The sequence below is a fragment of the Denticeps clupeoides genome, chromosome 8 (assembly GCF_900700375.1).
Source record: "Denticeps clupeoides chromosome 8, fDenClu1.1, whole genome shotgun sequence".
NCBI lineage: Eukaryota > Metazoa > Chordata > Actinopteri > Clupeiformes > Denticipitidae > Denticeps > Denticeps clupeoides.
This window is the reverse complement of record NC_041714.1, coordinates 6,318,043-6,333,279: the sequence shown is the minus strand read 5'-3', so window position 1 is coordinate 6,333,279 and position 15,237 is coordinate 6,318,043. Positions and strand designations below refer to the sequence as shown.

The following is a 15,237-nucleotide window of genomic DNA, read 5'->3' as shown; positions in this document are numbered from 1 at the left end:
ATGTTAGCAGAGTCCATTGTCACAGAAATGTTTTATTATTATTCTGTTTACACCCTTAAAAATCAACCTATTGCTAAAGTAACATTAAATTCCATGATCATTTTCTAAGTCTGACTTAATATTTTTTTTTTGCCATTGTGGGGTTTTTTTTCAGATCCATTGCAAGAGAAGGGAAATTGTGCAGATAAAAGAGTACACGAGTCTTCAGGAAGAGTCTTGACTGAAACCCCCCACAGCCAAGTGACTGATATGGACAGCAAAAGGCTGTCCCTGTACTCTCCGCTCATCAACCCGCTGGAGCAACCCAGGCCCCCTGTTCGGGTATGAAACCCTCAGGAGCAACATTAAAATCATTGCAGTTGCATTTGTTGCTTTAATGGTCACCTATCATGGGGCAAGGTTACCTCCCCTTTCTCATCCAGAGAATTTCCCACCCCTCCCCTAAAAAATGATAACTACCATCATGGCTTGAAAAGTTTCTCTGTGATTGGATGCAGTTCCATCACACAAGACCCTGAAGAACCAGTGGGTTCATTTATTGTTTTCTGGAAAAATGCTGACATGACGTCCTGTCTGCGGCCAACATTGTTTTTGGTGAATGGTGTTGAAGATGTAATTTCCGCGAACGCCCTCTCGACTCCTATAGGCCGCTCTCCTCCTCGTCCCACCTCTCTCCTCCTCATTAGCATTTAAAGCTACAGACACCGAAATGTCGCCTCCTGGGAAATCTCATTGTGTGACTAGATAATAATGGCTGTAATTCTGCACCATGGCTGAATTTCGGAAAGAGATGTCAGATACAAAATTAGAGGACCGCTAAGACCTATATAAAAAAACGAAAAAAATGTAATAGGTGACCGTTAAAACGTACCGTTTCATTTCTCAGAACACAGAGAAATCGAAGGATTGGTATAAAAACATGTTCAAGCAGATCCACAGAGTTGCAGGTAAGCCACAACTATATTTCCCACGTTTGCACCCTCTTTTGTCCAACTCCTGTATGTGTGTGTGTGTGTGTGTGTGTGTGTGTGTGAGTATGCATAGTTCAAGTGTGTACGTGTATGAGCTTCGCATGCCTGTCAATCTTTGTCAGTGTGTGTTCTGTCCTTCTCTTGAACGTCTCACTCAGAACCGGTTGAGGAAAACCCGTATCGCCCCACCTACGTTTTCCCAGAAACCAATGACAGGCCGCTGAGAACCAGAGGTACCGGCCAGAGTGAACAGTAGCTGCTCCTGCCACTTTAACCCGATAACCCTCATCTATAATTCCCGGCAGCTCCCTGGCCCAGTCCATTAACATTCGAGACGTGCAGGACCCCTGCAGAAGCAGAGGGCTGGGAGGAGAGCTGACCTGTGGCAGGACATGGCACAAAATGTATATGTGTGTGTGATTTTATTAGATGAGGGTACATTATATTTTATGTGACTGATGAAGTCGTCACATAGAAATATATGTTTTATCAACACTAGGTGGCGCCCTTGTATTTTAAACTCACAAGAGCAAAGTCTTTGTGAGAGAAGTCATGTTGAATACTTCCACATTACTTCTTTACATATATATAATATTTTAATAATTGTATATATGTGATGTCGGTATATGACATTTTAATAACACTTTATTAAATATTGATAAAATATTGATTAACTAATGAAAAAACTGAATCAGTCCAAAGTTGTGGTTGAAAGAAATACAGTTCCTTTGTGTTCAGAGGCCCTATATTTAATTCAGATAGGTGTGCAGTAAATCTATGTAGAGTAGCAAGGCTAATGCACTGTCAGCATCGCAACACTCCAGATCGAACCTTTTGGCTCTGGCACGTTCTATTATTGCATCAGTAATTACAGACCTAAAGACCTTCTTCTGGAAACCAATCCATATGCCATCCAGTGCCCCTTCTGTACCCATGCCCTGTATGTTCTTTTTAAATGATAAATTAATAAGAGTAGCACTCTTAGTAGCAAATAATTGTCTGACTAATCACACCAAGTTTGGTTTGAACCTTTCAGTCTGCTGTAAACAACAGAATATTTAGCATCTGTTCTGTGCACCTAGTTTTTTGTTAAATGCATCAGAACATCCTAACATCTTTTCCAAATAGATGTTGTAATGTCATAATGTGTGCTTGAGACTATACTTGGCACAGTTTTTCACAATTATAAAGTGCCTAGACAGGGTACGACACCTTTTATTATCATGTGTTATCACCTTTGTTATCTGTTATTACATATATTGTACATGGTATTTTCATTTGGAGCTTGGAGATGTCATCTATGACTACATGCATAAAATATAAAATAAGGGACGAGAGTACAATATATAAAAAAATCTACACTATTTGATCCTTGAGAATTGAGTGCACAGCGCCGGTCACATAATTAATGGGCAGACTTATATAATGACAGCGATAGCGTCGGCTGCTGCTGCTGCGACATGCGCTTGTAACAGGAGACGTCGGGCGGCTCCTCGAGTGACACCTGCTGGCCTCGCTGCACATGTAAACAAGCTGATCAGCTGCTAATGGCTGCTACGCATGGCATGCTAATCCGCGCCATTCTCACCTTTTTATGTGCTCTTCTGGTGTTTTAGTGACGTGCATGTAATTACAGTTCATTTCTGAGTGTAAGAGGAACCCTGCGAGGTGTTAGTCGTTGACCTCTGACCTTCTTTCAGATGACACGCCCTCGTACTACGTTTATTCGGAAGATGGTGAGTGTGACTTGTATAGATTTGAAATTGCGATTGAACATGCGATTGCATGTCACGTGGTCCTGTCTAACACGGACTGGTGGCTTTTGCAGCGACGAGCGTTCCTCGTTCCAAGAGTGCAGTAGACGTGGGCTCCTCCGACCCCCGAGGGAAGCTCCCCGTGCCAGCCCGGACGTCTTCCCTCAAACCTGCAACCAAAAGGTGTGTGTGTGTGTGTGTGTGTGTGTGTGTGTTCCTTTTGACTGCTTGTTAAGACATTTGCCCATATTCTCAGCAGGAGTGAATGTAAGGAGGGATGAGAAAGGACAGGTGAAGGGGGATAAATGGGGGCTGTGAAGCAGCAGATGGTCTGCCTGGTGCTTTATGAATGGTCTGCCTGCTTCTGAGGAGGCTGTAGGGCTGGGGGTCAAAGGGTGACAGCTCACAGAAGGGAAGTGGGAAAATAAGATGGGCTCATTAGTAAAATAGAAGTAAAGGGAAGAGGAAGGAAGGAAGGAATGAAGGAAGGAAAGGAGAGATGAATCACAGTCGCATTGATGGGGACATCATCCTAAAAAACTGTTGCCATGGAGACTCTCTTCAATAAGAATCTTTCTTTGCCTCCCCCCCTTCCTCCTCGTCTCTCCGACACCCCTGCAGGAATGACTGGGAACCCCCTGACAAGAAGGTAGACACCAGGAAGTACCGCGCTGAGCCCAGGAGCATCTTCGAGTACGAGCCGGGGAAATCGTCCGTGCTGCGGCAGGAGAGAACGGTACCCCCGCCGCCTTCTGGCTTTCTCCTTCGCTGCATGATGATGTGTGTCTGCGAGCCGAGCATGCCGGGTCGCTCAGCTGACGTGGAAAGCGCCGCTGCTGAGGCTGAGTGTGTGGGTGTGTTTCCGAAGCGCCGCTTGTTCGCTGCCATTAGGCCACAGACCCCATCAATCAGCCGGCCGCGTTTTGCTGAATATTCTGGTTTGACAGTGGTGACGTATCCGAGCTCCTGTTCGCCTGTTCAGACATGAAGAACCCGGGGAGCGGAGCTGGCGCCGCGATGAATGCGTTGTGGCGAAGGGAACCGAATCAGGGCTCCGGTGTATGTTGACACCTCCAGCTGTCCCTCCTCCAGTTCTTCCAGGGCAGCCGCGGCCCTGATGGCTGCCTGATGACATAACGCTGTAATTTTGCCACAAAATAACCATGGCAGGATACTGTACATCAGTTTCTCTTGTCGCTGAAGAAGGAAATCAAGAGCTCGGCTAATAAAGCATATATGTTATTATAGTTTGCCCTCACTCTTGCATTAAACGTACATTATAGATGGACAAAATGTTATTAGTTGGAAAGATTTTAAATACCTAAATGAAATGTAAGTGACTGATTGTACAGTAATGTAATTACTGAAGCAAGATATTTTGTAACTGTACTTGAGTGGACGAGACCCCTGAACGTTTATCACAGCAGATTCTCAGCCTCATGCAGAGTGAATGAACATACAGCTGGTGTGGAAAACCAGTTACATTTCTTTTTCTGTCCTACACTGTGTATAGTCCTGTAGTGTGTATTGACATGCATATTATTACTTTTATAATTGCTAACAGTTGTTAATACAGTCAAATGCATTGGGATGAGTACACGTCCGCATTTTCACCTCCACAAAGAAAAAAAGAACAGAGGAAAGAGGCCAGATGACATCTGACAAATGCCAGACCTGCTAACTGAAAGTCACATGACTAAAAGTAATTACATTCATCTCTACTTTGCTCCCCCACCCGGCGATGTTAACATGCTCGTGATGATGCAGGAAGCTGCCCATCATTATCTCACTCAGCCTCATTTGTCTGTAAATTCTGTGCTGAAACTGTGTTTTCTCTCTTTGTCCTCCTTTCCTTCTCTTGTTGCCACACTCCTTGTAGCCTCAGGACTTAAGCCCGGAAGATGTAGATTTAGAAAATGAGCCTTGGTATAGGTTCTTTTCAGAGATGGAGTTTGGAAAAGTGGTAAGTTTGTGTCCAAGTGACAGTGGTTTTACTGTAATGCATGTCGTAACATCTCTACTCAGCAGCCTAAACAATGTCCGTGTCATCCCCTGCTCCCTTTTTTCAAGTCCTTGATCATTTCATTCATCCCGTTTCTGTCTCTTGCCCGTCTCATTTTATGTTCATATTGCAAATTTTCTGCATGTTGTAATATGACTTATTTATGCAGCATATTTTGCATTAAGAATGCTGACTATTTGTCTAAGACTATGTTCAGCCATTTGAGGTGCATTCAGCAGTATAATATCTTTTACAAATGAAATCCATCCAATCTGATTAGTCCTTTCTTGGTTCTGCAGTGATCCTTTACATTTGGCCACTGGATTAATTTAACACACAGACCCCCCACTGAGAGTTCAAACTATGTGATTGGTGATTCACAATACAAACATAGACTTGCTCACCCTTCCAATCACGAGAGCCTATGATCCAAAAACAGAGTATTCAGGTGTTTCCATGCTTCTGTTTCAAATGACGTCACATGCCATTGGCTTCTATCAGGCCAGTGTGAAGGAAAGGAAGACTGTTAGGAGCAGTCCTGATGTAGACACAACTGAAATAGCAAGATATTTGGAATGCATGACAGTGCTACCATTGGCATATGCAATAAATATACATTGAAAAATATAGATAGTTTGCATATTTAACGAATGCATTTTTAAACTCAAGGGAGAGGCTGAAAAATTACAATAGAAATTGAACATTTAACAAATTTTTGGTGGCCTGTATTAATTCAGTTTTAGTCTAGTGTTTGCGTCAAGCTGTCATTATTTTTTAATTATTAGTCTTACGCATGTCCATACGTCAGACTAAAAGTCTGAACATTTTAGTTTTATTTATCCTTGAACTATCCATGAATTGTCCATGACTATTTTATTCTAGTTTTAATCAACAGAAACTGAGGACATTGAATTTTTAGTCAATGAAAATGGTATTTTAGTCTCTTTTTGTAGTAATGCAATTCTATTTAACCCCATCAATATTGTACAAGAACCTAATAGAACAGACAAAAAAATATATTTTCTTTTAGTCAAACCTTATCTTATTATTATATTGTTGTTACCAAGAATACTCTACATCCACTCCAGACAAGGAAGACGCTCTGATTTGTTCCATGTTTTTCGACCAAACATTCTGCTTTCTTTTCCACTTCATTTCATGGGGCAGTGGTGGCAGTGGTGGCCTAGCAGTTAAGGAAGCAGCCCCGTAATCAGAAGGTTGCCGGTTCGAATACCTTATCAGGGCTCTTAGTTTGTAAACTCAATATTCTATAGAAATCGAATGACAATTGCTGGTGTCTTCCTCTTGTAAGTCGCTTTGGATAAAAGCGTCTGCTAAATAAAGTAAAGTAAAGTAAAGTAAACAATACCGATGTGGATTTCAGTTGTGTCATCATGTGCTGTGCTGCAGTTTATCACAATGACAATCACAATCACTTTCACCTCATTGTAAGGAATGGTCGCTTTGTCATTTTGTCCCAGCCACCTGCTAAACCACCACAAGTATCCTGAAATATGCCAAAATTGCCTATGTGATGTCATCTGTGTCACCGGATGGGAGACACAGGAAACAGAAAAAAATAATAAATGCATAAAAATAATAACACGATTAAACAAGAGGAAATAACAACATTTTTAAAATAAGAGAATTTTGTATTAATTTTAATATGCAGACCACCTTTATTCTTATTTTTATTCATGATATATTACATGAATAATATATCATGAATATATATGATATATTTCGTTATAGTTCTGTCGTGTCATGAAAGTTCATTGATGAAGATATTGCGTCATAAATTTCATCAACGAAAACAACACTTCTGTACACTTTAAACAAAACGGAACTGTGTCAGACCAGTGGCAAAGTTGTCTGTAATGTAGGAAATTAAAGCAAACAGTTAAAGAAATACCTATACCTTGGTCATCTGCAATGCAATACAGTGCACAATTATTTCCCCCCTTATTCTTCAGACAGTGTTGCTGTAATGTCTGCTGTAAAACTCAACAAGGTTCATCACCAGCCTGCCCAGCCTCTCAATCTATAACTCAAAACCAGGTGTCATGGCCTATTAGAGGACAGACAGATTTAAAGTGGAAACGTCTTGTAAAAAAGGTGCCACCTGGAAAGAGCTGTGTCAGTGTGTAAGTGAGTGACACTGACCTTGTGCCAGTCATGTAGGATGAGGATTGGGGGATTTTACTGGGGTGGATTGACCGCAACCAGCTGTCAGGAAACAAGTGCATCCTGTGGCGTAGACATAATCCAGCCAATGAATCATCAGGAATGTCCACATCTGAGTAGGCACATGCAGTAGATACACAGTAGATCAGTAGCTCAGGGTTGGATCACTTTGCCTGGTAAATAGTAGTATAGCATGATGGACAACAGTAGATACGCCTTGTTTCATATCATGTAATATTGTCACTAAATCCAGCCCAATACAGAAACAGCTAAATAACAACCATGTTAAACACTCCCCCAAAAAAGGAACATTTTATTCAATTTATTAAAAAAACATTCAAACATCAAACTTTGAAGGACTACTTCAAGTATAAAACCAATTTAAAAATCCCAAACATGGATAAATCTTAATAATCGTAAGTATGGTATGACAGATTCTACTGGTGAGAACTCTGCAGTCTTTACATGAAAGGTACAGACACGAAGCAGCACCAAACCTGCCACCAGTGGCTAAAAAGCTTTCTACGGGTTTACTGTTAGGGGTACAAGGTTATAACTGAATAGTTCTCAGAGCCTGGAAGCCGTGGTTCGGTGCACTAGAGGGAACACAGGATCTAAATTCCTCGTCAGTCTTGGCCATGTTCCTCCATTCATCATTAAATAAACATTCAGTAGCTCTTAAAAGTGCATTGTGTTTGGAGACCTTCCAAAATATAAAAGGTATGCCTCTGAAGTCGTATGCCATTGTGCAACCTCTTATTCCCCTCGTCACCGGAGTCGGGGTCGGACTTTTCACCCCTCCGAGGTGCATCTACTGTACCTGGGCCGGTGGCCAGCCAGACCGATTGTTGGCTCTGTATGTACATTCAGTGCTATAGGAATGCTTCTCACAAGTATGCCTACCGAGGCGCCGTGCCTGTCGCCCCATGTCATCAAATCAGCACCCATGAGTAACTAGCGCATTTGCTATGAGGGTGCGTCCCAGAAACACGGTGCAAGGTCACTGTCTTTACATGCAGCGGTGTAGCGTCCATCTTGGGGGCGCAACGTAGAGGCACTGTAGTTGGTAGTAATTACTTTGCATGGCATCGCTACACAAGACCATCAGCAGACATTCCTCCTTCTTCCGTCCCTAGTAGAGGACAGGCCCACCCTTCATCCGCTGAGATGGTTCTAGCGAGGACGGCTCTGCATGAGATCATGCAGCTGCATTTTTACCCCAGACCCTGGAAGGAATGCTTGACACTCCCCACCCGTTCTGAGCTGCGCCTCGAGCTGTAGTCTGAGTGCCCGATATGTGCCTGTGGTCTGATAGTTGAAGCGACATTCACTTCCCAACTTAAAAGCCCTTTAAAGGCTGTTTCACCGCGTCCCGACGACTGCGCCATCTGTGAGGTAACCAGGAATTCCTCACGGACCGACGCATTCGCAAGGACGTAGGAGTTATGTGCTCTCAACTTTCAGGGGGCCTGTGGTCCCATTCGGTAGCTGTAAGTCATGTTACGACCACCCCACGCTCAAGGCTATGCCAGACGGCTCACATTTACATGTCTGTGTCATTTTTTTTATTAGTTGAGATTGATGAGCAGGAAGTGTGCAGTAAGAGCATTTCCACTGGAGGGAAGCAGAGCTGCCTTCTGCTGCCTGACCTACTAGCCCATTGTTGCTATGGGGTTTGCCTCTACAATGTGCTCCAGAATGTGTCCATGGGAATGCATCTGTCTGATGATTGAATTATTGAAAATCGTTGCTCCATTTCATATTGTGGAAAGAGTGTTTGGGATATTTTGGCAGCTACTCCTCAAAATTTACATTTACATTTACAGCATTTATCAGACGCCCTTATCCAGAGCGACTTACAATCAGTAGTTACAGGGACAGTCCCCCCCTGGAGCAACTTAGGGTTAAGTGTCTTGCTCAGGGACACAATGGTAGTACGTGGGACTCGAACCCGGGTCTTCTGGTTCATAGGCGAGTGTGTTACCCACTAGGCTACTACCACCCTAATGACTCCATATTTGCATAACGTCAGGATCCGTGTCTGTTAATCTCATAATCTCGTTTCTGTCTGATTTGTAAATAGTTTTTAACTGCTGTAGATCAGGCTGGAGATCAACACCCAGGCCACGTCACTTCCGGCTTTGCCTCATATGACTCATGTGACGGACTAAAGTGAAGTAGCCCAATGACGACACTCTTCAAACCACAGTCACGCGGGACACATAGTTTTCCGTTTGAGCCTTCCCTGCCGGCAAATGCACAGGAGACATGTTGGGGGGGGGGGGTCACACTGTGTGTTATATTACACCCCCAGTTTTCTGTCATGTCTGTCATGTTTACCGTTCCTGTCCCTGCACTTCAAACAGTGGAAGAATATTGATATTATAGGGGAGGCAGCCTCAGTTTATCTCAGGGTGCGCCAAATTATCCTCGGCTTTGAGGGGGAATGACTTCTGGTTGGTTCCATTTCTGGAGGGCAGATGACCTGCTCTGTAAGGTTATTTATACACCTGGAAAGTAGTAAATTTCCTTGAGTCATTTCCAACACCTGTTAGGAAACAGGCGTATGAAAATGGGCAAACATTATTAACACACTATTCCAGTGACCCGTCAATGGAAAGGAATTTTCAGGGCTTTGCTGACACAATGGCGAGTGGGACGATCCCTCATCTGTTACATTCGCCGACGGAATCACCTTGAAGGTGACATTCTGGAATATTCCATTTCCGGGGAGCTAATTGGCTGTCATCTATTAGACGGCGTGATCGCCTAAAAGCCTTTAAACCCAGGAGGCGAGGGAAGGGAGGGAAGGGAGGCAAGGGAAGGGTGGGGTGTCATTTTGACCACGAGTACCTACCAGTTTACACCCATTTGTGAGAATATTGTCACCCAAAGCTGCATCTGGATGGGATTCGTTCCATCGTGGGATCTGTGGTTTACAAGATCTGCCTGCAGTTTGTAGACGCTTCGTGTTGCCACGGCCCCTTCAGTTTGAGTTAGCTGCAGAGAGCTTTCTTTTCAAGCGGCAAGCTCAATTAACCACCATGTGCATTGTGGGACACCATTGCAGTCAAGCTCACAAGATACGATCTGTGAGGAAGGCCTGGGCCATAATGGAGGGGCGGGGATAAAAAGTGTGACCCCTTTTTTTTTCTTCAGGGGTCCAGTTCTGCTCTGGAACATTAGCCTATATAAATAGCCGTCTCCTAGCCAGGCTGAAATTCTGCTCTTATAAAGATAGGCGTTCGTCATCAAAGATTATTAATAATGCACCCTGCTGGAAAGGCATGTTGTGGTGGAGCCATGCCTTTCTGCTCTCCCCTCGCAGGGGTGGGCGCCGGCCAGATGGACAGAGCCCTCCTCAGAGGAGCCGGCACCAACCATCCGGTCCGGGATTGTGCAATCTTATTTGCAAACAACACTTGCTCTTGTATTCATAGACCCCCCCCCATCCCGTTATATTTTTACCCACCGTGACGTCTGTGTGGCAAAAGGCAACAGAAACAGTGGCCTAAAATTAGCTGCCTCTAAACCATTCAAAATGCAAGGGGGAGCGTGTGGCCACGGGCAAATGGCTCTCCTGGTGTTTTGGAGTTTAGTTGCTGCCTCGAAATAAGCGCCGTGCCTCCCAATAAGCTTTGCTCCGACACGGAAGCGTGCGCGGCCATGTGACAATTGTCACGGCCGTGCGTGTGACTGTTTATGGTCCGGGAAATGTGTGACTGCTTCAGTGGCGTGTATGTGCAACATATGTGTGTGTGTTTCACGATAGCCTCGCATGGTATATGATGTGTGTGTGTGTGTGTGTGTGTGTGTGTGTGTGTGTTTTGCATGTCGTCTATGGCATGTGGCCTGCTTCCCATACCAGCTGGTTAATTGTCCCCTGGTCTTGTCGGCTGGTAATGAGTGTGACTCAATACCAGACAAAGAAGAGAGCCTCTGTGTGCCGGAGACGCGAGCTCATTGGTCGAGCCTCTGACAGCCACCTCCTCGCATGGCGCCCCCTCTCACAGAGCCACCCCCCCCCTTCCCAATTCCTTCTCTCCTCCACCTCCTCCTCCGGCTCCTCCCCTTCACTAGCCGCTTGTTTTTTCTGACTTGCATATGGGCCAAAACACTCGCTCCATGTCAGGCTTCGTCCACGGAGGCTAAGAGGCTACGGAGCTAAAAGTCCAGCGCTTTGCGTGGAGTGGAGCTGCTCGAGTGGAGAGAGCCTAGTCTATTTCTAACTGGAAGAGACCATTCCCGAGGATTTTTATCAATGACTTCTTTGTTTGGTTTGTTGCAGAGTGCCCCTACTTTCAGCCCGTTGGAAACATCATCTGACCTACAGAAATAGTAAGTCCATGTTCTTACTCCTCCAACCATGCTTTTGTAATCCAGTTTGACTTGCGGTGTTGTGCTGGTTTGCCGATTGGGGTGTATTTTTGTAGCTGTCAGACATTTTTTCCCTCTCTGTGAATCACCCCGCGTTTTCCCCCTTCGTGGGGAGGAGGGGACCCCAGTTCCCTGATGTGAGTGAGTGCTGAAACAGCCTGTCTGGTGTGCGAGTGTGTGTGTGTGTGTGTGTGTGTGAGCATGTGAACACGCATGCCTGTGAGCGAGTGTCTCAGATGGAGGGCTGGAATTGGCGGTAGGGGCATGGGCAGCATGCTGTGATAAATTCCATGCTGAAACCATCTGAAAATAAAACCCTGGATGTCTTTTGCCGAAAGATAAGGGCAATCCGTTCCTCCCATACTGCTCGGTTGACTCCCATTTGCCTCTGTGTGTGTGTACGTAGGTGGGAAAATTGTTCATTCTATTACGGAGTTAAAATGGAAACACTGAGAAACCTTTCCATCAGAGCCGCCTAAGCTCATTGTTAACATCTTTGCAGATTTAGAATGACTGTTTTTGTTTAATGCAAGTCCCAGACAGAACCGTATAGCCATTCTTGCAGTTTCCTCACCAAGTCCCTCTGGGGGTTCAGGAGAATGCCACTGGGTGCCAATGTCATTTCCAATTAGCAGCGTTACAAAAATATTTGTGTTGCCATGTTGGCCACCTTTACTGTCTCTTGATGACATCAGTTATTCATATCTGTGAAATGAGGCATGCCATGAAAATCTTTTGCGGGCTTAATTGGTTCTTTCTGGAGGAGTGGTTAAAACCACGTGAAAATTTTTTTTTTGTGTGCAGACTATTAACATTTGCTCCTCCCAACTGGACCAGTTCTCATTAGCTAAATGAGATTCCAGCACACAATCTGCAATTCTAGCTCTCAGAAGTCCTGTTGTAATTAACTGTTTAATTGTGAGCTGTTACGTTTATTGATTTTTCCTAAAGATATATTTAAATGAAGAGTTATGTAATAGATGCATATATTCTGGTTAAAAGCGGTAAGAACATCTGTTTGAGGGTGTTTTTTTTGGAAGGATGCTTTCCTTTCAGGGGAGTTCCATTGTTTTGAAGAATCGTGTAATTCCCTTTTCCTGTTCTACACCAGACGGCTGTTCTTGTCACTGCTTATGGGAGAACAATGGAGACACAACTCCTCTGATCCATTGTCCTTTCTTTCCACACGCTGTGGAACATGCCACAGACTACTTTGTTAATTGATGAGCGCTCACTATGATAGTTGTCATTAACCATCGTGGGCGGGCCAGGCCTTATCCTCATCCACTGTGGCCGGTACATGCCAGATTCAGCTGGTGAGACAATACTGGTCAGATCATTTCCAGTTGCTGAAACACAAACGCCATGCAAGTGGCCAGCGTTAATGCCACAAGTTCCTTCCCTGGATGGACTTATTCCGAGGACTGGCCGTTAATGGAATATTCTCCATCAAACCTGAAGAAAATAGAGTTAGATGTTAGCAAGCTGACAGACCTTGTGCTCAACACACAAACAGTAACTTCAGCAGAACACGTGTCTCAAATTGCTAAAGTACGTATCCTGCCATATAAAAGGGTAGTGTGCGCTGGCCTCACGCTATAAATACTTTTCCACAATCAGTGGACTGAATAAACTACTGTATGGGAAAAGAATTCCAGGAGATCTTGGCTGCTGGGCGCGGTTGCAGCTTTCGCAAGTGCTTCTCCAGCAGCCATGCATTTAGAGCCAGAACACACTCAGGAGCACTCATGGAGCAGTATATGTCAGCAAATGTTTTGTTATCAATTAAAGGTCTGTTCATTTTTCTGTTCATCCATGCTCATCTCTCTGCACTGTTCTTTTTTAATCGAATATTAGGGACGTTTGAGTTAATGGGTTAAAAAGAATGGTAAATTGGGAAACACTTGACTCTGAATCTCCGATTTGCAGTTGGTTTCAAAAGTGGAGAATGACCGAAGGTTTGTCATCCCCTTTAAACCATATTCTAAATGTACCAATTTAGAATCTTAGACTTGCAGACCTATGGTATATTCATCAGAAATCTTTTCTTAATTTAAGTTTTTTGATCCACGTTGTTTCTGAAGTCGAAAGGGAGGCAAAGTACAGGTGCGTAGCACCAGATCCCACATATGGAAGTGCTTAATATTTTTAGCCTGTGGCTAAGTTGGCCTCTCTTGAAGTCAAAGATAAGGGTTAACACGACTCCTGCTGCTTCTCGCCGCTGAATTCCTGCATACCAGGCGTGTGGTGTGCTTTGACATTGCCTTTCTAAGAAGTGACCAGACTGAAATTTGACAAAATTCTTTTTTTTTCGAGGATAATGCCTTCCCAGCCCAGGCTTTACTGATTAGATTCATGTTAAAAAAGCTGGTGTTTGGTTTCTGTTCATTTATTGTACAGTGAAAATCCACGCAGATAACCCTCGGAGCGTTGAGCTTCTGTTTATTGTAATGCTGCTGTCCCATCTCTCCCGGTTCAACAGCTCCTCCTGTAAACCGGGCCATGGCGAGAACCAGAAGGACGGCGGGTCGTCCGCAAGTGACCCTGCTGCTCCAGAATGCGACCGTCACATTTACAAAAGTGTCCTGGAGGGCGGTGACATCCCTCTCCAGGGTCTGCGGGCCCTCAACAAACGCCACGGCAGCTCCTCCTCATCCAAAGGTACCGTCCCTCCCCGTACCGTTCACTCAGCAAGCTGTGTCTGTCCCCTGCCTCGTCCGCGGGGAACGGCTGGGATCTCAGTGGACAGAAATTAGGAACTTTTCAATTTCTCTCTATCTAAAAATAAAAGCTGTGAGAGATCAGATCCGTGTCCTGTCCTTTTAACCCCATCCGTCAGCCTGTCCAGACATCACCTGTTTTTAGGATGTCATGCCAGTGCTCATTTGTCTTACCGTTTTTGTTTGTGCCCCCCCATTTTTATAAATACATCATGCCTGTCTCGCCCCAGCTTAGATCCTAGTCGGCCAGTGGTGCAAAATTAGGCTGTACCCTGTGGGTTCCCTTGTGTAAGACAGGATCAGACAGCGGATGGGCTCACTTGTATGTTTGTGTCTGTCTGTCTACAGCTGAAATGGGTATAGGCTTTAAGAGCTTTGGGATCGGGCTCCACTGGGTATTTAAGGGAACCAGATTTGGGTGGGAAGTATGTCATACTATCATCTCTATATCATTATCATGAACACGAACATTGTATATCAGGATTATGCATCATGCTTTCCAGTTTTCCAGTCAGCAAAGTCTGATCTTCTGGCCAATGGGGGAGCAGAAAGGGTGAGGAAAAGGGGGAGAGGGGGGCGTTGTGATTGGGAGGGTCAGGTTTTCAGTCAGTTGTGCTGAGGCATGGGCAGGGGTGAGATAAACAAGCTGGAAAAACACGCACACACATGGGGGGGTCAGGCATGAGGAAGTCAGCTGTCAAAGTGAGGTCAGAGGATGGAATGCTTGCACATGTGGGTTATGGGTCACAGGATGGATGAGCATTCATCTCTTTGAAAGGTCCTCTGGGATAGATCTGGTCAGTACAGTTGTTATGGCTTGGCCTTATTAAACAGGACTATACAGTAACCAAACCGTATGGCTTGCTTTGCATAATGGACTTTGAAGACATAAAGTTGGAAGTAAAAAGAAGTCTGAATGAGATGCTCTAAAGGAACATTGTGGTCCTAATTTTAGCAGCCACTATAGCACTATATAGAGGAAAAAGAACCAACAATGGCTTTGGTTTTGGTTGCTTACATCTTACATGCCTAGAAATGTCACCAGAAGATATTGCATGCTGCTCATGTAATCATGTTTCACATATCACACACTTAACATTACATTTAAACCCTAAAACAAAAAACAGTAGTATTTACCAGCCCTATACTGGCATACATAAACTATATATATATATATATATATATATATATATATTGCTGAAGAAAGAATGCAGGAGTGGTAAACACCA

At 44.3% G+C, this 15,237-nt stretch overlaps 1 protein-coding gene across 9 annotated transcripts in view; it reads left to right on the top strand.

Annotated features, from left to right (window-relative positions):
• The window catches only part of sorbs1 (sorbin and SH3 domain containing 1), a 43,817-nt gene that overhangs the window by 15,250 nt on the left and 13,330 nt on the right, over window positions 1-15,237 (top strand). For 7 of the 9 annotated variants that reach the window (XM_028988828.1, XM_028988829.1, XM_028988827.1 and 4 more), the window contains exons 7-15: window positions 155-321; window positions 887-947; window positions 1,130-1,204; window positions 2,672-2,707; window positions 2,800-2,908; window positions 3,347-3,461; window positions 4,605-4,688; window positions 11,200-11,249; window positions 13,771-13,949. In XM_028988828.1, coding sequence (XP_028844661.1) covers window positions 155-321; window positions 887-947; window positions 1,130-1,204; window positions 2,672-2,707; window positions 2,800-2,908; window positions 3,347-3,461; window positions 4,605-4,688; window positions 11,200-11,249; window positions 13,771-13,949 — 876 coding nt within the window. The remainder of the gene's footprint in view (window positions 1-154; window positions 322-886; window positions 948-1,129; window positions 1,205-2,671; window positions 2,708-2,799; window positions 2,909-3,346; window positions 3,462-4,604; window positions 4,689-11,199; window positions 11,250-13,770; window positions 13,950-15,237) is intronic. The other 2 variants (XM_028988826.1, XM_028988825.1) reach the window with 2 other exon arrangements.